Here is a 25,485-nt window from a genome sequence, read left to right as displayed (position 1 = left end):
TAATTAGTGTGATTAAATATTTCTTAATCGGTGGCAACTTTACCAGTTAAGTCAATGCATGTTTTTAATGGTACAACATGTGCGCCTCTGCATGTGTGTTTAGGTTTCGAGGTGTCTGTTTCCTGTGAGATGGGGTAAAGTTTGTTTGTGAGGTGGGGGTATCTAGTTTCCTGTAATAGGGCGGTTGACTTTATGTAAATAAGCTGAGGGCCTCACATTGGGAGATGACGTTTGGGGGGTTGGGGACTCACACAGACAAGTCGAGTGTGTGACAGAACGAGGTCAGGTCCTGGCTTTCTCTCGATTCCACTGACAGCTGCGAGTCCCAGCAGCTAAAAAACCTCCTCATGACGAAGGGGCGCTACAACCGTGTCCCACCTCTAGCAGTCCCCCCTCCTCAGCAGCAGGAACCCTGAGCGAGACCCGTGGGTGGACGGTCCCTGGGAGTGGCTGGGCAGCGTTCGGGCTCCATGTGCTCTGTCTGTTCTGACTGCGTGTCTCTGTGTGCCGGCTGTTTGTTGACAGATGACGCGTACCAGAAACTGGCCATGGAGACAATGGAGGAGTTGGAGTGGTGTTTGGACCAGCTGGAGACCATCCAGACCTACCGCTCTGTCAGCGACATGGCCTCCACCAAGGTATGAGAGGCTGCACCTTTCACTGTTTGCTGTTATTGTGTTTCATCATAATGGGGGCAGTTTTGTGCCATCACACTTGTATTTCGAGCAGATAAATCCAAGTCCATGTGTTGCAAGTGTTTATACAAAAAAAGGGCTCCGCTTTTTAGGGGAGCTCTCAAATCTGACTAGCAAGGGAATCTGCAGGAAGCATTAATCCTTCAGCATAATAAACACATGAAGGGCGGTATACAAAATCCAAAGATGCTACTGCTGAACTTAGCATGACCCATCAAAGTAAACAGCGTTAAAAGTTTGAACATAAACAGAACAGTAATGAGGAGGAGATTGGTTTGGCAGAGGGGGCTGAGATGAGTGCTGATTGGATTAAAAGGCCACCAGCTCACTTATATGTCCTATTTATCATCAGATTTGTTTTCCTGAGCAAACATAAAACTCTCCTTGTTGAAAAGATGGTCTAACAAGCAGGTGTGTGTTTTTTCTTGACCGGCTGTGGCTCTCTTTCCATCTTAGCTGACTAACTTTTCCACTGTCCGCTGATTATTCTGTTTCTTCTGTGTCACCGATTGCGTGTCATGTGCAGTGAAGTTCAATGCCTGGTTTTTATGTGAAGAGACAGGAAGTTGAAACAATGGTACTGAACCACATTCAGCTTAATAATCACTTGTTGTATTGCGCTTCCTGTGCTCGTGTCACTGGATTCTCGACATGATATCTAAGAATTATTAGGTGGCATCCATGACTGTGTGAGTCATGGTAAGTTTGCTCACTTACAAAGAAATGGCTGTATCATTTTCATGGAAAGAGACAGACATACAAGCAAAACATGACTTACTATTTGGTGGTGGACGAACCCTTGTTGGGGTAAGACGTTTCTTTTTGTTGGTCACCAAGTTTGCAAAGATTTCACGAGGGGTTTTGGCCCACTCCTCTTTACAGAAACTCTCTGAATCCTTTAGGTGTTGTGGCTGCCGTTTGGCAACTCAAAGCTTCAGCTTCCTCCACAGATTTTCTAAAAGACTGAGGTCTGAGGCTAGGCCACTCCATGACCTTAATGTGCTTCTTCCTTTCCACTCCTTTGTTAGCACACCCCGTGTGGCAAGATACTGAAAGGAGCTCCAGATTGAGCAGTTTGGTCATTTTATACTTCTTCCATTTCTGAATAATGAAAGCTCATCAAACGTTTTGTACCTCAGTTCCAGTCTTGAGCATATCTAAGGCTTTGCCTCTGACCATGTCCTTGGTGGTGGCGAGGTTCGAATGGAAGAAACTGGTTCTGGTTCTATAAACATGCGTTGAGATGAATGATTGATCCTAATCTGTACACATGGGCACGCAGCCAATCTGTGGGAGTCCGAATCCTAGCTGGGTGGTAGGGGATAAAATATTTATTTCACTCACTAACATGCAAATCAATTTAAAACTTTTATGTAATGTATTTTCTCTGGATTTTTGGTTGATATTTTTTGCTTCTCTCCATTAAAACGATACTACCATAAAAATTAGAGACTGTTCATTTCTTTGGAAACTTACAAATTCAGCAGGGGATCAAAAAATTATTACTCGGTCTATAATTTATTTCTCTGTCATTAGAATCTCTGCTGCTATTACCTTAAGGGCTGTAATACAAAACACATGGTCTCATAATTGCCTCCTTTTGGCCTTTGCATTCAGATGATGTCATGGATATCAAAGCACGGTTTCCCCGTTACGACAAGGTTTTACATCTATTCAGTTTTGTACTTTAAGAATTCATCATTCAGAGAAAATGATCAGACCTCGCCTGCGGCTTGAAGTATCCAGTCAGTCCACAGATGTCTGTTTTTAAAATGGTTGTCGATAGAGATAATGTGGTTGGCCGCCGGACACCAAAGTAAATATGTCTGTGGGATTTAAAGGTAGGAAGAGTTCATGAGTCACTGGATATATGGCCATCACTGTTAGAGATCTAAACTGGGCAGTTTTATACCGTAGACTGCCACAGAGATCGGCCACTTGGAGGAAGCTAGATATTTACATTTTTTGGTCTTTTGTTTAAGTCCAAACCACAGAAAGCTGCTGTGTGTGCGATGAGTGTAACTTAGCCTGAAAAACCCTGTCATGTAAACATGTGAATCAAGAGGAAAGCTTATTATTTCTCATGAAAACTGGACAACAGGATGCGAGTGATCCAGCAGTGGGTCAAACACAATGAACTAGAGAGGAAGACAAAGAACGTGTGTGTGTGTGTGTGTGTGTGTGTGTGTGTGTGTGTGTGTGTGTGTGTGTGTGTGTTTGTGTGTGTGTTTAAGGGATCCTCGCAGACCCCTGGGCAGAGTTACTCTCTCTTCCTGTCTCCTTCCTGATCTCCTGCTGCTCTCTCTATATGACAATAGCCATCCCAACATACCCATTTGGACGGTTAATGGCCGTGTTTATTTATCCTATTGCTGCCGTCACACATCCAGCACTGACAGTAAGCAGGAGCGGTTTCACTTAGGTTGACAGAATCACTGCAGAACTACTGGAACAACTATTCAAACAGTCATTTAGACATGAAAGCAGGGGTGACAGACCAAACACAGAAGACAGGCAGAGTGCAGAGGAAGTCGGAGCATCCATGCTTGTACAAACGTTCTTTAAAGAAGCTGTTGGTTTGCATCACTCCTCAGCTGCGTTTCAGTTTAGCCTGAAATCAAGACTGTAACTGTAGGACTTTTGCAATCGTAGAAAACTTTTTTTGGATCGAGACGAACGTTATCTGTAGGTGATGATTGAATACAGGAACTTCACCAACTTGAAAGATTCCCAAATATCCCAATAAGGGAAAAACGAAGGAATGGTTTTGCGCTGCTTTTTCCAGAAAACATTACACCTACCCCTCGGTCTGCCAAGATCATCAGACTGTAACACAATGGAAAGCTGACAGCACTTCCACTTGAGCAGATGGATGTAAACTGACAGGTGTGGCCATTTATCGTTGGTCAAACGAAAGAAAAGTAGCTCTCTAAATTGTACTTTCTTATTTTTAATCAGTTCATACTGAACTGTATTTCTTCTTTAAATGTGGAGTCTCCGCTGCGGTCCACAGCGCAGCGTATCAAGTGGCACAATGTGCTTATTATGCATTATGACCCTCTCTCACAGATGTGACTTTGGCAAGTGGGTGAATGTGCCCCGACACGTAACCGTATGTGCACAAGATGCTGATAAGGAGTCGCCCATCGAACATGTGCCGCATGTATACATGCCTGTGTCTACGTGAGTGTGCGTGCAGCTGGGTGTCCGTACCCACAGTAGGCTAATCCCCTCATATCTCGGCAGTCTTGTTTTTACAGTAAACTAAAACATTGCACAACTGCAGACCCTTTGTCAACTTGGCCGTTACACCCAACGCGGCTTTGTTAGCAAGAACATACCGATCGGCTCATATGACCCCCGCAACTTCCTATTGTATTTAGGATGGTGGAAAAACTGTTATCCAAGCTGTGGCAGAGTATGAAACATGAGCACAGGGGAGGTGAAACGCAAGAAGATGCGATCGTACCTCCAAGGTGAAGTGCAGGCAGGGGCTGATGCTGAGCACTTACAGTACGTGACTGTCCCCTCTGTTATGTATGGTTGACATAGACGGGTCAAAGTCTGTTGTGAGTTGGAATATGCTCCTTCCAGCACTGCAGACTCTCTGTTGTGTGAAAATACAGCTTAAGCATCTAATGTCTGCTTGATTATAATCAGTTCTTTTTGTCAATATGGGGCTCAAGATCATTTAACAGAGTTACTCACAGATTTAAAAGAAAACTTAAAAAGAAAATCAGATTTAGTAAACTTGAAAAAAGATGAAACAACTGTTTTTTTTAATCATGCGGATTTCACTGAACTTTGGGAAGTGAAGAGAAGATAAAGATTTTATCCCAATTCTGCATGAGCCAAAATTATAATTGAAATGGAAGTTTATAATTGACTGCACTCATTTGCGAAACGTGATGAATTTGCTACCAAAAAAGAAACAACTGGTTCCTGCTTTGAAAAGGTGAAAAGCTGCTGCTTTTGTCTAGTTCATATACCGTATTTTCCGCACTATAAGGCGCACTTACAATCCTTTAATTTTCACAAAAATCAACAGTGCGCCTTATGTATGAATTCTGGTTGTGCTTACTGACCTCGAACTGATTTTATGTGCTACACGGTGCACAGAAATCTGTCAAAACATGTTTTACTACAACTTTGGTAGCTACGAAGCTGCACCAGATTGTCGGTGCATTACGGCTACCATAGTCAGGAGCCTCGCGGAGGAATCTGGGTCCTAAACTCCATCCGTTCAGGTCCCAAAGTCAATCGAACACTGCAGCATCACTGAGAGTTAAAACTGTCTAAATTCTTTCATCTTTAATAAAATGATCAGCGTTGCTGTTTTACCAGGTGTAACAATTAAGTTTAACATCCAGGCATCCATGAAAACAGAATTTATTACATTCAACGGAGTTAGAAGTTAGCAGGAAGTTAGCTCGCTAGCTTCCACCTAAACATGATATAGCATGTTCTGACTGAGAGATTTCTGAAAAAATCAAACGTACAGCTCTGCTATCACTTCCAACATAAATGAAGACAGAAAACTAAACAGCAGTGGCGTTTGTAGGGTTACTGAAGCTGGACTAGCTGGTATATAATGATGTGCTACGTGATCGCTAGTGACACAGCTATGTTAGCATAGCATAAACACAGTGAAGCTGGAGGATGAACGCTAACTTTTTTCCACTTGATAAAAGTTAACATGAGGGTTCCTGATGGTTAGGGACAAATGCAATCGCATGGCAGGATGCTGTAAACGGACCAAACTTCAGTCAGGAGAACAACTGAGATAATCCATCCACAATACGAGGTTAGTCATTCATATACTGCAACAACATGGGAATAGAGCAGCTGCAGAGAATTCAGCATCAATGAATCAATGCTACGGAAGAGGAGGAAGCAAGAAGAATGAGCTGAGTAAAGTTTGACTTATCTGACTGTTTTGTTTCACTTAATGCGCCTTATGGTCTGAAAAATACGGTATGTGCATTAATTCATTAAGTGTTTTCTTGGTTATCAAAGAAAGCTCAAGGAAAAATGAATCCCTATCCCTGAGCCTGAGATGATGACATCATCATCCCCCCAATACAAAATCCACAAACACCAAGCAGCAAATTACTGCGTCTTAGAATGAATAATGAAACCATGAAGAAATCTGATGGAGACGAGCACGTGTAAAGGGCTTTTTAAAGAGCCGGTCACCCGAGTAGATTTAACAGTGACAGCAAAGCTTCGGAGATGTGACTGCCAGCTGCAAGAGCGCTGAGCAGCAAGCAAGAGGAGCAGGGGGGGGAAAAGGCTAGAGGCGGGACTACCCCAAGAGGGAGTGTGTATGTAGCAGAGGTCTAACACAGTCATTGCTCCACAGACACAGGGTGTGAGGTAGAGCCTGATCAGACCTCGCAGTCCCGAGTGAGTCACTAGAGCTGTGGCGTTTCCCAGCGTCAGAGAGCAGAGGCTTGGTCCTTTTACTCATGCTGTAGTCAGACTGAGACTGAGACACTTTAACGGACGGCAGCCCCACTCTACCCTGCACTTTACACACAGCAACATGGGCGCCTGTTGCTTTGACAAGAAAGAGAGGAAATTAGGGAAGCTGAACGGTTGGAGGAAGGTGAGTTTTGTTATTTTTATAATTTTATGCTGGTAGACACAGTTTGTAATCATTCGCCATTCGGTGAGATTTCCTGCCTTGCTTGGACTTAAAAGAACAGATGTTTTGTGGCTTGCTCAAGCTTTTTCTTGCACTGAATGCTATTGGATATATATATATATTTTAATATATTACATACACATTGCTTTTTCATACACATTGTGTACTTATATGCCCTTTGATCCTGGTGGAGTTTGGAGCGAATTTTAGCAGCATTTTATTTCAAGTCTGCACATGATTTCACTTTGGAAGCATGTTGGGAGTATTTATTGCCGCTTCAATTTACTGAAAAGTTTGTCCTTTGAATATTAATTTTCAACTCATGGTGGTCAAACCTGCCTTCTGCATTTGCCTCGGGGGTCTTTTATGCTTCCTTTGCTGCGTATTCCCAAATTGTTTCTGTCTGTGGAACTAGATAACCTTTACTCCCAGAGAATCAAACTCATGAGAGATTTATGGTGCTTCCAGATAATTAAGCGCAGATGTCGTTTTGTTCTTCCTGGCCAAATGCCAAAGCGATTTCTTTAGTTTGTAAGTGACCTATAAGTGACAATAACCAGTATTCACTGTAACTGCATAGTTACTGCTTATAAAAAGTTCAGCTTTGTCTGCTTTTAATGTCTCCAACTGCCTAAAATGAGGGAAGGAGCCACAGATTTAAATCACAGGAGGTCCAGCGGATGGAAAGGAGTGTATCTTAGCTGGGTACCAAAGACTTTTTTTGACATAGGCCAAAACACTCAGGTTGTCTGACGAGAGAAGTAGTGGTGAAGTGCTCGTAGCTTGGGTGCACAGTGTCGAGAACACATTTCTGCAATTCTTTATTTTGCCAGAAGTTAGGAGGAGAATTTAGAACAGACGATTTGAGCATTTCCTGGTTTTTTTTGCAGCGTGGTCTTTAACAGAGGGTTGCTTTCTGCTTTCGAAGCAGCCCCGACTCGAGCTGAGCATTGCAGCCTCGAGCCTAAAAATAGTGAAGCAAACTACATCTGAGGCTGTGATCACCAGGAGCGATTAGAATCAATCAGTCGGCTTAAAAGCGATTCTCCTTCCCATCCTTTTTTGCTCTCGAAACCTTCATTTTTTCCCCCCTCTATATTTTACTGTACGGGACCACAGATGCATGAATACACTCCATCTCTCACACACACACACGCACACACAAGCATAAGCGAGTGAGTCAGAGGAAGTGAGAGGTAGTCAGGCCGTCTCTCAGAATTGTCTGTATCTCTAACCAACATACGCACAGTTCATACGTAGGTAAGTTTCCTGATCTTCTCCGAGTTATGTCACTACCCCTCCGCGCCGCTGTGCCGATTTTACAATCTGGCGTCACACGTTTGCTAAACTGAGGAGGTGATTAACCGCAAACGCTGCACGTTTGCTGGTAAAGGAGATGGTTGCACGAGTTATAATCAGCAACGCTGCATGCATGCTGTGAATATGAGACTGTTGAGAAGCATAAAAATCACGATAATAAATAAAACTTGCAGCTCCTTGCAAATCCTGAGTGACTTAAATCAAGAAATTGATTACTTTTAAAGTGTGTTTCGCACCTTCACAGAGGTGCAAAGATATTTACAGATTTAGCCATAAGTTGTAAATACCAGTACAGACTGGGAGCCCAGTACTAAGTCAAGACTGACCAGAATGGGTGTAGTGCACCCACTAGTGGCTCAGAGACACAACTTCAGTCTGAACCACTTCAGGCGCAAATGGGTAACGAGACAAACTGGAAAATTTCAGCTGATTTCAGCAACACCAGAGAGTTCCAGTTCAGTCATCCTCTAAGCTGTGGTGCAAAAAGATCAGAACGATGAGGAGAAACAGTCAGAGAGTAACAGACACGATACCCTGAGGCTGCAGCGCCAGCTCAGATAATGGAAGCACGCTGATGTTGCGTAAGATCAGTCTCGTGTCAGAGGGAGACTCCGTGTCTGCCTTCCGGTCCACCTGTCCGCCTCGCCGCCCTGCACGGCGAGCTGTCCGATGGGATCACGTCTGAACGGAGGGGGCTCTGCACGAATGCCCCTCCCTCCACCTCTCATTGATGTACCACGGGCTCCATTCACCTTCCTTCCCTCTGTCAGAGCACCTCTCTGCTGAATCAACCCACCCACCGAAAGCAGGGAGAGAAGGGGAGGAGTAAGAGGTTAGAAGACAGAGATATGGAGCTTAAAGCGAGAGGAAGACGAGATAAAAGCAAAAATAATGGAAAATTTGTTGAAAAAACTGATTTAGATTATAATAAATGAAAGGAGCTAACTGGTGAAACAAATATAATAAAGATTCCAGTGACGGAGAGATGTATCCACACATCTTTGGATGGGTTAATCTCCCTCCAGTGTCATGATGTCAGTGGGAGATAAGGAGGCTTCCCTCATGAAAGAGCCAACTCCAAACACACACTGGCAGCGACACATTGAAACACACACACTTATAAAACATGTCAGCACTGACTGGGTTTAAATGCAGGTGACGGCGCTCGCAGGCTGCTGCGGAGCGTGTGCGCACTTTTCTCGCAGCTTCTGGGGGAAGCACGGCACTTCGACACTGCATCCTGTTATTTCTGGTTTCTTTATATATTATGCAGTGAGCTATTATATAAAGAGCTGCCTCCTCCTTTTCTGTGTTTTTTCTTCTCCTTGCATCCCACCTCCTCGCTTCTGGTTCTTTCCCTCATTGGCAGGATAATCCGGAAGGAATTCTCTCGGGAAAGCTTTCATCTCCCCCTCATCTTCCCGCACACACACATTAGGGCCGAGAGATTCTCTGGGAACCTCTGTTTACAGTTTCCTGTGGATGTGTTCTGAAGCGTGAGGGAGGCGTCGCAGCTGTCCTCAAGGTTTTCACACATAAGAGCCCAGTCGTGATTGACACGTCTGGTGCTGCTGGTGTTACGCTCCGGTCAGGTGGGCCTGGCCTTGTACACCGCAGCCAGTATCAACACCTGCTCTGAGGACAGCCCATCGATTCTGCCAGCGAAGCAGACAGACAGAGATTGATGACTGTGTTGGCTAGTGGAAGCCGAGAGAGAAATTGACATGTAAGCGGTGGAGAGTGAGGGATAGATGAAGCAGAGCGAGGGAATGGTGGTGGAGGCGAGGAGGAGGAGGCGATTTTCAGCCTGTGCATCAGTGGATGCGAGCAGGGGCGATGTGTGTGGTGAGTCCTCGTGACAGCTCAGCAGCTACTGCACATGTCTGCCTGGGAAGCAATAGGGGAAGCCTCTCTCCTTCGCCTCCCCTCTCCTCATTTAGAAAAAAAAAACAGCCTGACACTGGCTACCTAGTGCTGTTGCCATGGCGTTGGGGTGTTCTGGTAATTGGCGCACACGCAGTTACAGGCAGCGAGAGAAACCGTGGGCTTCGTGTCACCTAACTTGGGGAAGGAAGGACACAATTATCTTCCTTCTTCTCTAACCGTCTCGCCTCCTGTGTCTTGGCTGTTAAAAATAGCCGTCCACAAACACCCTGTCAGCATCTAATATTATTATGGGGTGCGGATAATGAACAGGCTTATGAGTTCTCCACAATGGCTGCCGTGGCTGCACGTCAGGAGACAACAGAAGACACAAAAGAGGGGGCGGGAGGGGATAATAGAGATAATGGCGATTAGAAATAACATCGCTGTACGTTCATATTCTTCAAAACGTGCTGCAGCATCCCTCTCGCTCTTCCCATTGTTTCACTCGTAGATGGGAGGCGCAGTTTCACAGCTTCATGACATTACAGGGCCTGGGAATGAAGGAGGATGGACATTACTTGCAGTGGTTTTGTAGTTGAGAGAAAAAAGAGAGCGAAAGAGTTCATATTAAATGGATATTAAATATCAATCACTCACACACCCCTTTATAACTTTACATATACACCAATGCCAAGCTGTAGTTTGGGCTCCCCCCTTTCCCCCCCCACTTTCTGTCAAATCATGTGTTCTGACTGGAGTGTGTTGCTGGGGCTGGCAGACTACAGCGAGGGCGAGAGGAGGGAGGGAGGGAGGGAGTGCTACAGCAGCGAGAGCAGCAAAGCGAGACAAATCCAGTAGAGGAACCCCCCCTCTAGTCAGATGAACATCACTGCCTCACTCCCGCCTCCTCCTCCTCCCCTCTCCATCGCCGTTTTTCCCCTCCTCCCTTCCTCGCTTCTTCTCCATTATTCATCAGTGCGCAGACAGTCCCCAGCTCACGGCTCCAGCTGCTGCTCCAGCCGATCCATCGAGCCCGCTGGGTCTCCTCGCTTACAGCTCCTTCTTTCACGCACATCCGTCCATCCTCCCAGATTTCCATTCCCAAGCATGGAAACTCAGAGCTGGCCCTTTTCTGCTGCTGAGAGAGAGAGTGAGCCACCATCGAGCTGCTCTCTTAGCTGCTGAGAAGAAGAGAAACCCGAGAGGAGAGAAGAGAGGATTTTTTTTTCCCCCCTGTTTTTGGGTGCTGGAGGAATCCTGATCATCTGCCTCTAATTTGCCCCCATCCTCCCTTTTTGGATTACAGTTCTGGCTTTGTGTAGGAACGAGAAAACGGGGTCCAAAATGCCTGAAGCCAATTACCTGCTGTCGGTGTCTTGGGGTTACATTAAGGTGTGTGGCGCTTATCTACGTAGCTTGTGGGGATACCGCGTTGGCCTCATTATAGCTCTCTGTGCTGTTCTGTCATTAGAAGCTAAAGATCGGTTTGGAACCGATCGGCTGCTTTTGTGGGCACGACGCGTGCACCCAAAGATATTTCCATCATTATTAGAGGGTTGTTGTCGATGGTGGTGGGGGATCCGACGGCTCGGGCTCCATCTTGAGCCCTCTGCAGAGCTGTGTGTCTGTGTGTGCACGCGCATGCAACAGCCTGTCATAAACAGCTGCTGCTGCAGTGTCTGGGTCTCTGTGTACTCTGTGCCTGTTTATCACAAGTGTTTTTTTAAATGTTTGAACCACCGTAGAACTGTTCGCAATGTGCAAATTGCATGAAATTACGTGAAATGTTGGCAACAAGAGGAACGTCTCGAGCTGCGTGCAGATTTTCCTCTTGCATCATTGAAATTTTTGCACACTGATGCAGGGAAAATGGCTAAATGCCCCAAATATGCGACCCAGCGTAATAAAACTGTGAAGTGTTTGCTGCGGGTAATTTGAGGCTTATTAAAAAGTGGCAGCCTACTCACTGTTAACGCTAATAATTATCTGCATCTTAATTCATTTCAGGGAAAACTGTGGAAAAGCACAAATATCAAGTGACATTCTTGACCTGGCAGAATAAAACTGGGCACTTGTAAATTTTCCATGTAACCGTATATATCCTAATGTTTCCCAGATTTCCTCTCCAGTGGAAACTGACGACATTTCTCTCTCTCTCTCTCTTCCCCCTCCTCCTCCTCTTTCTCTCTTGCAGTTCAAGAGAATGTTGAATCGGGAGTTGACGCACCTATCCGAGATGAGTCGGTCTGGGAACCAGGTTTCCGAATTCATCTCCAACACCTTCCTAGGTAAATGGAAGTCTTGTGTACACAAACTCAAAATCACGACCATGTTCATAAGTTAAACAAAAACAGCTACTGGATGTTTATGATCCATCTGAAGCCTCCACAAATCACGTTTATGACTTGTGTGTTTGGTCAGATATGCAACATTACAGCTCACAGAGCTCAATTTCTTTTCTTTCTTTGTGGAGGTTCGGTCTTTTGCATGATGTCGAGCTGTGCAAGTTGCTCTGGCTGGTTTCCTGTGGGGGCGTACCATAAAAAAACTGCGCCATTAAGCTTTGTGTCGACGTTTATGACATCTGACCGTTGAAACAGAACTGAAAAAAGTATTAATATTTAATTTCTCAAAATATTACGAGAATAAAAAAGGGTATCGACTGTAAAGAAGGCTTCGGAGTCTGAACTGGAACTGGATGCTGTCGGCGTGGGCTGCACGTCTGAGAATAGATGCGGACATCTAATTATGAATATTCAGCTTTAAAACCTTTCTGGTTTTGTTCTTGGCACCAAAGCACAAAAAGAAACCGTAATGCAACAAACGGCTCTAGAAACATCAATCAACAACCAATGAAACAAAACAGATTCAAAGTTGATTTTCAGGAAACCTGATAAGTCTACGGAAGAGTGCTCGATGCAGGATGCACAAAGCCAGAGAAATAAAGTAGAAGTAAATGATCTCATCCCAGATATACAGAGGGAGAAAGAAAAAGGCTGATATATTTCAGAGATAATGCTCATAAAGGTAGCCGAGATTATTCAGACACTCTGTTTCCGATCGTTTGCCGTCCCCCGCTGGTATAGCGCTGTCAGTGGATCCCTCGCCCCCGTTTAGAGCGAGACGGGCTTTGAGAAGAAGCAAACGAGCGAGGGAGGGAGAGACCTCACTGCACTGAAGGGAAAAAAATGGAGGTATAGAGGAACCCCCTTTGCTGGCAGGGAGATGAGCTCGGCAGATTGGGTGACTCATCCCCATCTTAATGCATCTTTGTCAGCAGGGACACCTTGTTGTCCCTCTCTCTCTCTGCCGATCCGAGAATCCACTCACCAACGACTTCGATAAGGAAATGAGGATTACCCTGCTGAAGGGGGCTGAAGAAGCAAAGGAGGAAAGAGAAAATATTAATCAGAAGAAAAGGAGTCAGCACAGCAGACCTGGCACGGTCCATAGCTCACCAAAAGGACTGTTTTAATCCTTCCATCCACTAAGATTAACATCGCATCAGTAATGCACTTATTTCTGCATTATCCTATTTTTGTTACTAAAAAAAAAGAGCATCATTCAGTCTCAGGGAAATTAAATTTTGATGCCATAGGCCTGGTAGATCCATCACAAGTCCCATCGTTTTGTGACAGACGACCTCATGCTTGGTAAAACGGTGCTCGTGGAGCACGATTCATCCCCCAGATAAATAAACATCTCAGACTTTTAGCGGGGACTATTTTAATCAAGGATTTCCAATTACGATTGCTTTCGACACAGCAGCTCACGTGTGCCTTTAATTTATTTTTTGGGACCTTTTCCCAGCTGTCCTTGCATCATAAATCTGTCATAACTCCCTTTGGATCAGCCAGCACACCCAACTTTGGGAAAATAGTCGTCTCCCAGGCTCCTCTTCCATCTTCCCCACCGAATCTCTCAGGGAAGAGCTTGTGGAGGAGGGTGAAACGAGTTTGGCTGAAATCTAAGTGAACGTGGGAGGTGACAGAGGATTGGAAAGTGAGAGCGGAAGAAAAACAAGAGACAAAATAGCCGATTGGGATATTTATTTCATCTGCTGATTTGTTTGCATGTTTCGTACCAGCTAAGTTGAGAGAAAAGAGTGAGCTCAGTTTATCCATATTTCAGCTAACAGACACACATATATGTTATATACAGGCAACACGCAAACACTGCACAGCAGTGGTGACAATGACTTGTAATAAATTAGAGAGCAATACATTGCTCCTCCTTTTGTTTCCACGCAGCACATGTCTGAGTGTGCTTAATTGCCCGTTCTCAATTACCAGGCGAGAACTGAAGAGCGATCGAGGCGCGGGGAGAAGAAGGCAGAGAAATGTGAGGGAGAGCATGAGAGTGAAAGTGATTATTTGAATTACGCCTGGTAATTGAATAACCCTCCGCAGGGGAAGGCTGATAGGCCAGCAATGAGCCGAGTCGAGGCTTGATAGACGAGCGCGCGGCGCGCACGCGTGCAGAATAGCCGGTCCCTGCAGGGTCTTATTCGGTTCCTCTGCGACTGCAGTAAACACGGCGGTGTAAGCTCATTACAGGAAAAAATCACTTCTATCATGTTTATTTTTAGCACAGAGACTGGCGTGATGTCAGTGTTTATTTTAATTTTTTTGCCTTCCGATTCGTTTTATTTAGCCGCACAGGCTCGCTGATGTCATCAACTATTGAATCTGATAGAGCTGCAAAAAAACTCCAACAGTTTTGCCCGTGGCGAAGCCTCAGCTTTGAGTGTGTCAACGGGCTGACCTCCGAGAGTCACAGAGCGGGAGATGAGATGTGAGCCACCTGCTGTGAGGCTGGGATGGGGGGGCGGAGGCGCTGCAAGGGGGGTTGAGGGATGTGGATGAATGAGCAGTGGGAGCTCTGAGAGACAGACATGGATGACAGCGAGCATAAATAAGCAAACGACTGGAGGGACAGATAAATGAATGAGTGAGCGAATCAATAAACCCCCCGAGGAATTAACCTGCCACAGGTGCGTCTATATAGCACACCTGGGTTCTCACATCCCAACCATCATACAAGACATCTTCACTGAACTGCTGAATAAGCCTCTTACCTTCTACTTGACCAAAATCCATCTTTTTTTTTAATCCCCACTCACGTAGACAAACAAAATGAGGTGGAGATCCCATCGCCAACATCCAAGACACGGGAGAAGAAGAAGCAGCAGAAGCAGCAGCTGATGACACAGATTAGCGGGGTCAAGAAGGTCTCCCACGGGCCCTCGCTCTCGAGCAGCAGCATCGCACGCTTCGGGGTCAAGACTGATAAGGAGGAGCTGCTGTCCAAGGAGCTGGAGGACCTCAACAAATGGGGCCTGAACATCTTCTCGGTTTCAGAGTTCTCCAACAACCGACCTCTCACCTGCATCATGTACGCCATCTTCCAGGTAAGGACTCCTCTACTACTTCCTACTACTTAAACGTTACCTGGGTTTCCTTCCTCATGTTTATCCCTGTATCCTTCTCCTAGGAGCGAGACCTTCTAAAGACATTTAAGATCCCGGCAGATACATTTGTGGCCTACATGATGACATTAGAAGATCACTACCATTCAGATGTGGCCTACCACAACAGCCTGCACGCTGCTGACGTAGCACAGTCCACACACATCCTCCTCTCAACTCCAGCCCTGGATGTAAGTCTTTCTGAAAGCGATGTCTTAAAGTCCGACTTGAACTCGAGGTTTGGTAATGCCAATCATTAGCTGGCCTTACAGTAGCTCTCCACTTTGGTTGAGTTCGTCCGTTTTTGAATCAGGAGCCAGAATCTGCTGAAATAAGGGAAAACTAAATTAGGAGGGTGAGCTCTTACATCACCTCGTGTGTCACTTTCCTGGATGGCTAAAGAGCTCCACGTCCTTCCGATGAATCATCTATATTTTCCCTTCTCCTCTTCTGAGAGAATCCCCCCTCTCACACGCCTTATTTGTTCAGATTTTCCGGTGAACACTTTCTAAAAGCTCTATTCAAGCTCGAGTAGCTGGTGAGATGCAGCCATGTCAACATGACCCAATCTGAAGATCCTGATTTACACTTCTAGGCTCTCCCCATCTGTCGTCATAGCAGCCAGCTGGCGGCGTATTATACTGTCACAATGTATCTTCACAGAAAAGGCAGACAGCCTATTAGCTAGCTTGTTGAGGAAATACTAATTCTCCGTCCTCGTGTGACCTTGGCAGTGTGCCGTTTTTCTTTGAAGGCAGAGTGTGACAGAAACAACTGGATTTCTCCCACATTGCCACTCAGCTGTCAGTGTCAAAGATTATCTGCTCTTTGCTTTCAGCTTCAATCTCAGGACATTGTTTAACACTGTTCCTTTCTGATTACTTTTACAGGCGGTCTTCACAGATCTCGAGATCCTGGCAGCCATCTTTGCTGCGGCTATCCATGACGTTGATCATCCCGGAGTATCCAACCAGTTTTTAATCAATACCAGTAAGTCTGAAACGCTTAAACAAAAAGTGTCCACTCATATGAGACGAAACAAAGCCATCGGAGCATGTTTAACCATCGGTTTTTAACCACTACGCAGACTCTGAGCTGGCTCTAATGTACAACGACGAGTCTGTGCTGGAGAACCATCATCTGGCTGTGGGATTCAAGCTGCTACAGGAAGACAACTGTGATATCTTCCAGAACCTCACAAAGAAGCAGCGTCAGTCCCTGCGCAAGATGGTTATCGACATGGTAGGAATTCCAGATTCTTGTTTCTTTACAATTATTTCATAGTAAAACTAAAAAAAACAGAAACTTTCCAAAGCCAGATGCTGATCAAGTGTTTTTTCTTCTTTTGTTCAGGTTTTGGCCACTGACATGTCCAAACACATGAGTCTGCTGGCCGATCTGAAGACTATGGTAGAAACGAAAAAGGTGACGAGCTCCGGAGTGCTGCTGCTAGACAATTACACCGACAGGATACAGGTATGTGTGACGTCTGCCTGAGCAGTAATAATGGCACAAGTTTGTGCACGAGGGGCTCAGTCACGTCATCCATCTCTTTTTTGTAGTCTGTGTAGTGACACAGTCTTCAACTCTGTATGACTTCCAGGTGCTGCGTAACATGGTGCACTGTGCCGACTTGAGTAACCCCACTAAGTCCCTGGAGTTGTATCGTCAGTGGACTGATCGGATAATGGAGGAGTTCTTTCACCAAGGAGACAGAGAGAGGGAGCGGGGCATGGAGATCAGTCCGATGTGCGATAAACACACAGCCTCAGTGGAAAAGAGCCAGGTATGCAGAAACTGTATTAGCTATGATGGAGAGAATTCCCAGGAAAGCTTTAAAAGACACTGACTCCTAACACTCGTTTGTTTCTTTCAGGTGGGCTTCATAGACTACATCGTACACCCTCTGTGGGAGACCTGGGCCGACCTGGTCCACCCCGATGCTCAGGACATTCTGGACACGCTGGAGGACAACAGGAACTGGTACCAGAGCATGATTCCCCAAAGTCCCTCTCCGCCCTTCTACGACCAGAGCACACACGGACACAGCGGAGGCACCGGAGGGCCGGGGGGCGGGGAGAAATTTCAATTTGAGCTGACCTTAGAGGAGGAGGACTTGGACGGAATGGAAAAAGACGGCGACGCGGAGGAAGACGAAGAGGAGGAAGAGCTGGATGAGGAGGAGGAGGAGGAGGAGGACAGTCTAGGAGATTCGCGTTCTCCTCCGCTGGACTATTTGGACGGTCAGGAGAATGACGAGGAAGGCATGATCGAGCCCACGACAGCTATAGAGATCGTGACGCACGAGGCTTCGCCCACAGACACATAGGGCTTCCAGCATCAGGTTCACTCGGTGATTTGAAAGGCGGGTGTTTTTTTTGGAAAAAGAGGGGAAATCCTCTTGCTGTCCTTTTTAAAAAGCCCACAGAGGCAAGGGCTTAGTTTTGCCCCGCGCAGTGGCATGTTGCACTTGGGTGTTTGAAGCCAGGCACGGACGGACGGTTTCAGCGAAGCGGCTTCAGAGTTCTCAGGAAATAATTCACGCGAACAATTGAGTCTTGATGGGAAAGCAAGACTGATGGTGGAACTTGAAGGATTTCAGCCAGTTTGGAAAATGGTTACTTTTCTTTTCTGGACTGGCATTAAATGGACATTGACACTACTGAGAGAAGTTTTGTACCTTGAGACTTTTTTACCGATACACGATATGATCTAGAAGTAGCATAGAGTGAGATCTACTGATGGAGACACATTTGTATAGCAAGAGGAAGTGTTTACTTTTTTCCTGTACCATTTGTCAAAGGACTTGTGTGCCTTTTTTACTATTGTCTTTATAATAGTTTTTTATTTATTGAACACTCTAGTATGTCTGTGAAATGTTTTTTTGTTTGTTTGTTTTGTTTTTCTTAACTGAATAGAGCAAATTTTTTTTTGTATATTGAAAAAAGTCTTCCATGTATTGGGCAATAGAGATATCCAAACAAATGTCGACAAACAACTTTTGGACAAATTCATCTAAACGAGAAAACATTTCAGCACAAGTTCCTTCTTTACACGTGGAATTCAAATCCATGGTTCACGCCGCACGTTTAGCTTCTTGCTTTCTGTATCACATGTCAGTCAATGAATGTCACAGTTGCACACAAATACAACACCTCTCATTCTTGTTAAACAGCTTTTCTTTTAGTTTTTAATGGCCTGCAGACCATTGCACTTCCTGCTGTTTCAAACCAACACTCGACTTTTCATGCAAAATGCTAAATTCCTACATGATTCCTGCTGATCTTTCAGTGTAAACTGTTTGAGCTAGACACTTTTGTCTGTTCATTTTTGCAGTTATGTTGCTGTGAAACAGGCGTTACCCACGTTCAAGCCCTCATTGCCAGATAAAATGCGCAGAAACCCGAGCAAACAGGCCCTTACGTCAAGCTGCTAAGATCTGCGATGAAAAGAAATCTGCTCAGGATAAAATGCGCAACAGCGATGAGTCTATTTTTAGCCCACAGGTATGCTACAGTGGTAATAATCCTGTTAGTTGAAATGGGTTCTGACCACAGACCCGTCTGATGTAACACCCCCCTACCCCGGCCTCTTTGCAATCAGGCCCAGACCAGATGATTAAAGGCGCTCTTGCAGCTGCCTGTCTGAAAGGCACTCTTCGACCCTCATCAGCGTCAGTATTCACATGGTTTACAAACCCCTCTAGGCTCCGCGGACACGACCTCAAAACAATCAGGCCAGCTATTTCTTCCTCACGCTAAAAAATCCCTGATGTTCTGCTCCTGCTCATTGACGTCAGTTGAATATTGTCCCTCCCTCTCTGCTGTATCAGGTTTCCAGGACAGTCAGGTTATGAGGATTTGGCACAGCTGGAACTGCTGGATTCAGCATGTAAGGCTATGCCTGTTTCCACAGAAAAAAGAAATTAAAAAAAAATAATAATAGGAATAATTAGGCGCTCTAGTTTAAAACAACCCCCAAAAATGTCTGATGGTTTGAAATGGTTTGCAGGCCATTAGACTTTGGCTCTCGTGGCTTCTGTAATCACGTCTTTTTCTCTTTTTTTTAATTAGTTTACTGATACTCAAAGGTACTTCAGCTGATTTCACATAAGCATGCTTAGTTTTGTGTATGGAGTATGTGAGTAAGTTTCATATGTATGCACAAGCGTTGATGTATGTATGTGTCTGGATGAGGTCTTAGCCTCATAAGGCCTTACCCCCATCACTCCAAACCTTTGTCTCTACTGTTTGTCGCTAGAAGCTCAAGTTGGTCCTTTTGCTGTTTATAACAGTGTATTTATTCTATACTTTAAGCCTGTAAATAAGAAATACTGGTTCAGTGTAAAATCTATTTTAATTTATATGCACTTGCATTACCTGGAAGTGGTGGTGTCTAATGTGTAGAAGACTCTTAATTAGAGCCTTTTTATATATGTATCATATATTGTTTTTATATATATAAATATATATAAATATATCTAAGTATATATTCGCACAATGTTTTGAGTGCCCAACAGAGCAGCAGCTAAAGAGACATATTGTTGTTGTTAGATGGAAACCTTGTATCTATGAAACAGCTTCTTTTTTTAATTTTCACATACAAGTTTAGATACATTTAAATATCATGTCACAGACAAGAACATGGAAATTATTAATATTATGCATGAATATTAAACCAAAAATGTTGTCACTTTGTTTTTCTGTCTTGAATTTCATCTAAATCTGTTTTCCAAATATCAGAGTTCTGCTGAAATAGTCTGAATCCAAGAAAATACAACACATTAAACACATTTTTGACCAACCGCATTTCACTACAAGGTTTTCATCTGACATCAGCAATTTGGTAACCCAGAGGCAACATAGAGGACACGTTAAACTGCGTAGGCTTGGATGTAGGAGTTAGGAACATCTTAGCTTAGTCGGTGCTCGGTTTTAAAGTATGCTAATAGCTTAGCATATTAGCTTAGCTCCCCTCAGTGGCTCGTTACAACCTAAGCTTCTCCATCTGGCGTTTGAATGAAGATTGCTGATATACGAGGCCAGATACAGGTTCGACTGACAAACACAAAGCGATTGTCTCCTTTTACACTTAATGCACTTCATGTAAAAGTAGATCTCATGGGGACGGTATTGTTAGCATGCTACAACACGCCCCGCACTAACATGAAACATTCTGGATTACCAACAAAAATGATCTTATGTAACTGATTGTGCTAAAGTGTTTCTGACCAAACTTGTTAGCAGTTTTGAAATTCAAATTGTCAGTATCAACATTAACTATGTTCAAGCTTCTTCTTTTTTTGGTCCTAGTTGTGTCCAAATGGTTAGCCAGATTTAGCACTATCTGCATGAGAGATGGGTTTGTTTCTTTTATTGTCAATAATATGTTCAAGTCTGCCAGTTGTTGCAGGTGGGTTATTAAATGTTTCACACAATGTATGGTATTATATTGTATATTGTGTTCAAAAATAAATCTGAAATACTTTTTCTATGAAGTGATTAAAAGCAAAGCATGAATATATTCCTACTGTGTCTGCTGTTCTTCTCCCTTTGTGGCCTTGTTATTTTCACCATGGGTGTGAGCAACAAATTGGGTCACAGTCATGCTCCTGGTGGGTTTTCACGCGTTTGTCATGTTTCATTAGTCTGCCTCACAATAGAAGACTGTATTTACAGAGCACCTGGGTCCTGTTCTGTAAAAATAGCCTGTGTATGAAAGTGTACTAAGAATGGCCTAAAATCCCTGCTAGTGGCACCTGGAGGCCTGCGCTGCTCCTGACATTCAAGCTGACTAACAAGGTATGAATTTACACAATAGTGTCCTGTTCTCAATGTCTCACTTGCCTAAAAAAAAAAAAATCAAAGTCAACATCAGTGACAACTTTCTGATGCCAGGTAGTCAGAATAGGTGATCTGGAAGTCTTGGCAATCAAGGAGCAAAGAAACAATCATTCTAACTGGAACACAACTGTGAAGATTTCCTACAAAAATTTTATGATAATCAGACAGCAGATGGTTAAAAAAACAACTACTGCTGCCAATGAGACTGTTTCCAGTGAATGTGCGTAACTCTGTTAACATCCAAAATCTGAATCTATCTAGGATATGATATAATCGTCAGTTGGTGTGACGTCAGTGACTCTGCATTGAGTCCAACAGCTCGTGTGAGGCTAACTTATGTTTGATGAGCCTGGGCAGCTATTCAAGTCCAACAAGAGACATAAAGACAAAGGGGTGAATTAAAAGAGTGCTCCTGTGTACTGGTGTCTGCCCCCAATTAACAGACTTCAACACTTGGTTGTAACTCTATATTTCAAACACATGATGTTGGCATGATTCTTTTCCGTGTTCCCTTTTTCTGATTGCCAAGTGTGGAGTGGCGACACTGCTGAACTTCCAAAGTTAATTCATTTCAGCAGTTTGTCACATGTTTGTGTCACGTGATGTCATCAGCGCTTCATTAAATGGAATGAGATGCAGCTGCTTGCTGTGGATTTACGCACCTTCAAATTCTTGCTGCCTAGAGTTAGAGGCCGATGTGGGGTCAGAGGCAGGTTAAGGGATGTTGCCATAATCAATTTTGACCTTTGACTTGAAGTCACACAAGAGAAACAAAAAATAGAGCCAGAGAGGACATTTCCTTATTTAGTCCAGCAGACTCAAAACTCAATTTACAACATGAAACCAGAGAATAAGAGCAGAGTATTGTAACACTCAGCACTACTACATAAATGTTTCTCTTAAAGCCTTCTAATATGCAATAAAAATATGGAAACCTATCAAGAAATTTAAAAAAATCCAGACATGTAATTTTCCTTAATTAGTTGACCACAACCGAGTGCCTAAATAAATAAATAATCTGGGACTCTGGCCCGTCCAGACAGAAATAAACCATTAAATATAGAAATAATTCTCAGGTCAGGAAAGTGACGTGGAATTAAAATTGGTCCTCGTATCTGTACTATGTTCCTCCTCATTCTCTTTGATGTCCCCGTGTACGCTGCATCATCACAAAGGTTTGGCTCTAATGTGCTGAGATGGGACACAGTGTGACACAGACTCAGCGCCGCAGCCTACACGCAATCTGACAGGGCTGTCCTCATGCGACATAAGGCCTTCGCATATGAACAGAAACGCACACGTAAATACGCTGCCCGTTTTGTGCCCCAGTTAAAATGTTACACACAAACGAACACCTTTCAGACGTGCGCAAGGGTGCTTTCCAACACACACGGGAGAGATGTGAAGTGATTATTAAAAACAGATGGTACAAATGTCAAACAGAATCAATTTCTGCAGAAGCTGAAGTTTTATTTTAGATGTCAAATAACAGCTGCAGTATTGCAAAGTTTCAGCTGACTGCAAAAGACTGAAGTGTTCTGGTCTCGATGCAGTTTTTATTGCAATAAATGATTTTAAAGGTAGCTGCATTGACCTGCATTGCTATGCAAAATAAATGCAAAGTATTTCAAAACTAGAAAGTCTCGACTCGTTATCTTTATTTAGCCATCTCTCTGGGCCAAGCTGTGAGTGTTGAGCAGCAGGTGTTAGGTGAGGCCTAACTTCAGGCTCCATATGTAAATACCTGTGATCAACATAACTAGATTTTAAAAAGTGCACGCAAACTCTTCTGAGATAATATTTCCATATCAGATTCATCAGCGCTATTCCAAATTAAGGCTGAAAAAAGACAAAAACCTTCTCTTTAAACGAGGACCCGAGTGGTGGTGCACGCTCTCTGAATGCTTGCAAGCTCCATCTCTACTCAATTTGGTTCTTGGTTTATTGCAGCACCTCCTGCAGTGACTCCCTACTGATATTTACTGGAAAGGATGCAGACAGTTAAGCTGTTTTATTGCTACATTATTAAGCCGCTTTGTATAACATGTGAGACTTTGTATGTAGCCGGGAAGAGGAGGCAAATATGCTTGATTAAGCAATATTTCCAGGAATGCTCTATTGGCCTATTATTTTAACTGGAGGGTTTACAGGCTCCAGAACCCTTTGGGAGCATCCCACAGTACATAACACTGTGCCATTAGTAATTGACTTTTTTGTCTATTTACCACAACTTCTGTCTTTAAAAACATAATAAGGGCAGTTTTGCAAAGTGGACGCAGGTGTTGCAGCATGAAGCTGCCTCCTTTTTTGCAAATGACTGCAGAGTTGCTGCTCAAACCACCAAACACAGTGATGGAATTTCATTTTATAGAAAGTTTATCGTTTTTTATTTATGTAGCACAGCGGTCCCCAACCCCCGGGCCAGTACCGGTCCATGAGTCGTTTGGTACCGGGCCGCGAGAGTTGAGGCTCGGGTGTGAAATTTATGGTTTACAGTGTTTTTTATCGTTACGATCCCAAACCCTCGATCGCCTCTGTGAACCAGCCTCGAGCTTGGTACGGCTAAAAGATCATTTGATCTAAGAGATCTAGAGGGCGCATAAGGCTGCAATAGGTCCGACAAATACCCGGGAGCCTGTCCATTCAGGGCTTTGTAAGTCAACAATAACATTTTTAAATCAATTCTGAAGTGAACAGGGAGCCAGCAAAGAGAGCCAAGCACCGGAGAAATATGTTCACGTCTTTTAGTTCGTGTCAGAAGACGAGCTGCAGCCTTTGGACCAACTGCAGTCCTGCAAGGCAGGTCCGACTAACTCCAAGAGTTAGAATAGTCCAACAAGGATCGCCTGTTCAAAGTTTTTAAAAGATACTCTGTAATCTGTTTTTGAAAGGTGATATTGCTGTCAAATATAACCCCCAAATTTTTGGCGTGTGACTTAATAAGAGGCTGAAGACTGTGCAGGTTAAAATGAGACGTGCTGGGATCGTCCAAACATTTGTTCTCATTAAAGTTAAGGAAGTTAGAGGCCATCCAGGGGAAGGGTTCTAGTGGAGAAGAAGAGCTTCTCTTCAGTTGAACATAGATCTGAGTGTCATTGGCGAATAAATAGAAACAAATGTTATATTTTCTGAAAGAAAGACAGAGCTGGAGGCAGCAACTGATCTGCGGCATGTGGCCACACGGAGGCTTCTGAGTGAGGAGAAATTCTTCTTACCTAAAGACTTGAAGCATGACATGGGTAAGAGGCTTGAGTAATTCTCATGTATGACCCTTCATATGCAACATCCCAGTGACAACAAGAGCTCTGAGGCTGTCTGCGTTTGCACCCACTATAACCTTGCTTTAAAGGACAATTATGAGTGAGTTATATCACCTTAGTCTCTTTTATTCCCTCTCCGATCCTCTCATTTCCATCTGTAAGTGCTTATTGTTAAATTTATTTTAAATTTTATACTCTATATCTGTCAGTAGCTCTATATCCCCTCCAACTCCCCTTCCTCCTCTCCAATTTCCCTCTGGAAATCTCTTGCTTCAGACATAACCCAGTAAAAGGAAGGGATTTGATTTGATGGAACCGCTTACGTGCATATGACTGGCACTCCATTTCGAAGGCATGCAGTTCCACGGGGATGGGAGAGTCATCTAACGAAGCTAAAAACAGAGCAACGCATTTCCCACTAGTTGAGGTAAATGACACCACTTAACTTCTCCCCTGTGTGGCACAAAGAAAAAGATGAGGGATGTTTTCAGGCCAGAAAAGGAAATTGTAGGCTTATAGGAAATAATAGGGAATTGGCTGGAGGCTGGGAAAATCCCAAGCGTATCCTAGATGTGGATGAATGAGACAGAATAGAGAAAAGGAAGGAGGAGGAAAGAGCAGGGGGAGCATGTTGGCGTGCTTTAAAGGACATAAAAATATATCCAAAAACCAACAACAAAAAAAGTGTCGATGAATTATTGTTACATTTTTAAATCAGTGCAATAATCAGCTTTCAGCGTATAGATGCTGCCAGTAAGAGAAACTTTTAATATGCATGACCTCAGCTGGAGGAACAGTGAAAAGCTCTGCTTTAAAAGAGTACATATGTAAACATATGGGTTTGATATGTAAAGAAAATCCTCACATGTATTTACATTTTGCACAGACAACAATCACAGTTTCACAACTGGAGAAAACAAACAATCTCTGCTCACCACCTGTCCTGTGCTCCGCTTCCTTTGGACTTCCTCTTCACTGCTCAAAACAAAAATCAAGATGAATGGGTGTTTGGATGTACTGGAGGAAATCCACAGAGGAAGGGGGCTTCCACAGGGCGGTTTATATACACAGCAGGTGCACAAGCAGGTAACTGTAAAGATGAATCCCAAAAGGTTGATTCTGTTCATCTGGATGTAGCGTTTTCAGCGGGAGAAACGTTTCTTCTTTAGTCTCAGCTGACTGCCATCAACCTTATAAACAGTACATTTGCACAATAACTGAACGATGGGCTGTGAGGATGAAAAATGGATGAGTGGAAATCTTCACTGAATTTTCCGTAAAGTCCGGGTCTAGGCTCAAACGATGTCTGGAAACCTGGCTGATTTTTATAATGCTCAGAACTCTTTTAACTTCAGCCTCGTGCACACAAACACACGGACAGCTGAAG

General features: G+C 44.0%; 1 protein-coding gene across 5 annotated transcripts in view; it reads left to right on the top strand.

The window, feature by feature from the left end:
* pde4ba (phosphodiesterase 4B, cAMP-specific a) overlaps nucleotides 1-17,881 on the top strand; it is a 204,700-nt gene extending 186,819 nt beyond the window's left edge. For 4 of the 5 annotated variants that reach the window (XM_026146428.1, XM_026146431.1, XM_026146430.1 and 1 more), the window contains 9 exons: nucleotides 526-638; nucleotides 11,723-11,816; nucleotides 14,655-14,938; nucleotides 15,022-15,186; nucleotides 15,886-15,985; nucleotides 16,083-16,237; nucleotides 16,349-16,471; nucleotides 16,599-16,781; nucleotides 16,872-17,881. In XM_026146428.1, the coding sequence (XP_026002213.1) occupies nucleotides 526-638; nucleotides 11,723-11,816; nucleotides 14,655-14,938; nucleotides 15,022-15,186; nucleotides 15,886-15,985; nucleotides 16,083-16,237; nucleotides 16,349-16,471; nucleotides 16,599-16,781; nucleotides 16,872-17,324 (1,670 nt within the window). In that variant the 3' untranslated portion in view covers nucleotides 17,325-17,881. Of the gene's footprint in view, nucleotides 1-525; nucleotides 639-10,334; nucleotides 10,921-11,722; nucleotides 11,817-14,654; nucleotides 14,939-15,021; nucleotides 15,187-15,885; nucleotides 15,986-16,082; nucleotides 16,238-16,348; nucleotides 16,472-16,598; nucleotides 16,782-16,871 lie in introns of those variants that run through there. The other variant, XM_026146433.1, reaches the window with a different exon arrangement.
* The last annotated feature ends 7,604 nt before the right edge of the window (nucleotides 17,882-25,485 follow it).

Source organism: Astatotilapia calliptera, chromosome 17, assembly GCF_900246225.1.
Source record: "Astatotilapia calliptera chromosome 17, fAstCal1.2, whole genome shotgun sequence".
Lineage (NCBI taxonomy): Eukaryota > Metazoa > Chordata > Actinopteri > Cichliformes > Cichlidae > Astatotilapia > Astatotilapia calliptera.
Note: the sequence above shows the minus strand (reverse complement) of the source record. Positions and strands in the feature narration are given on the sequence as shown.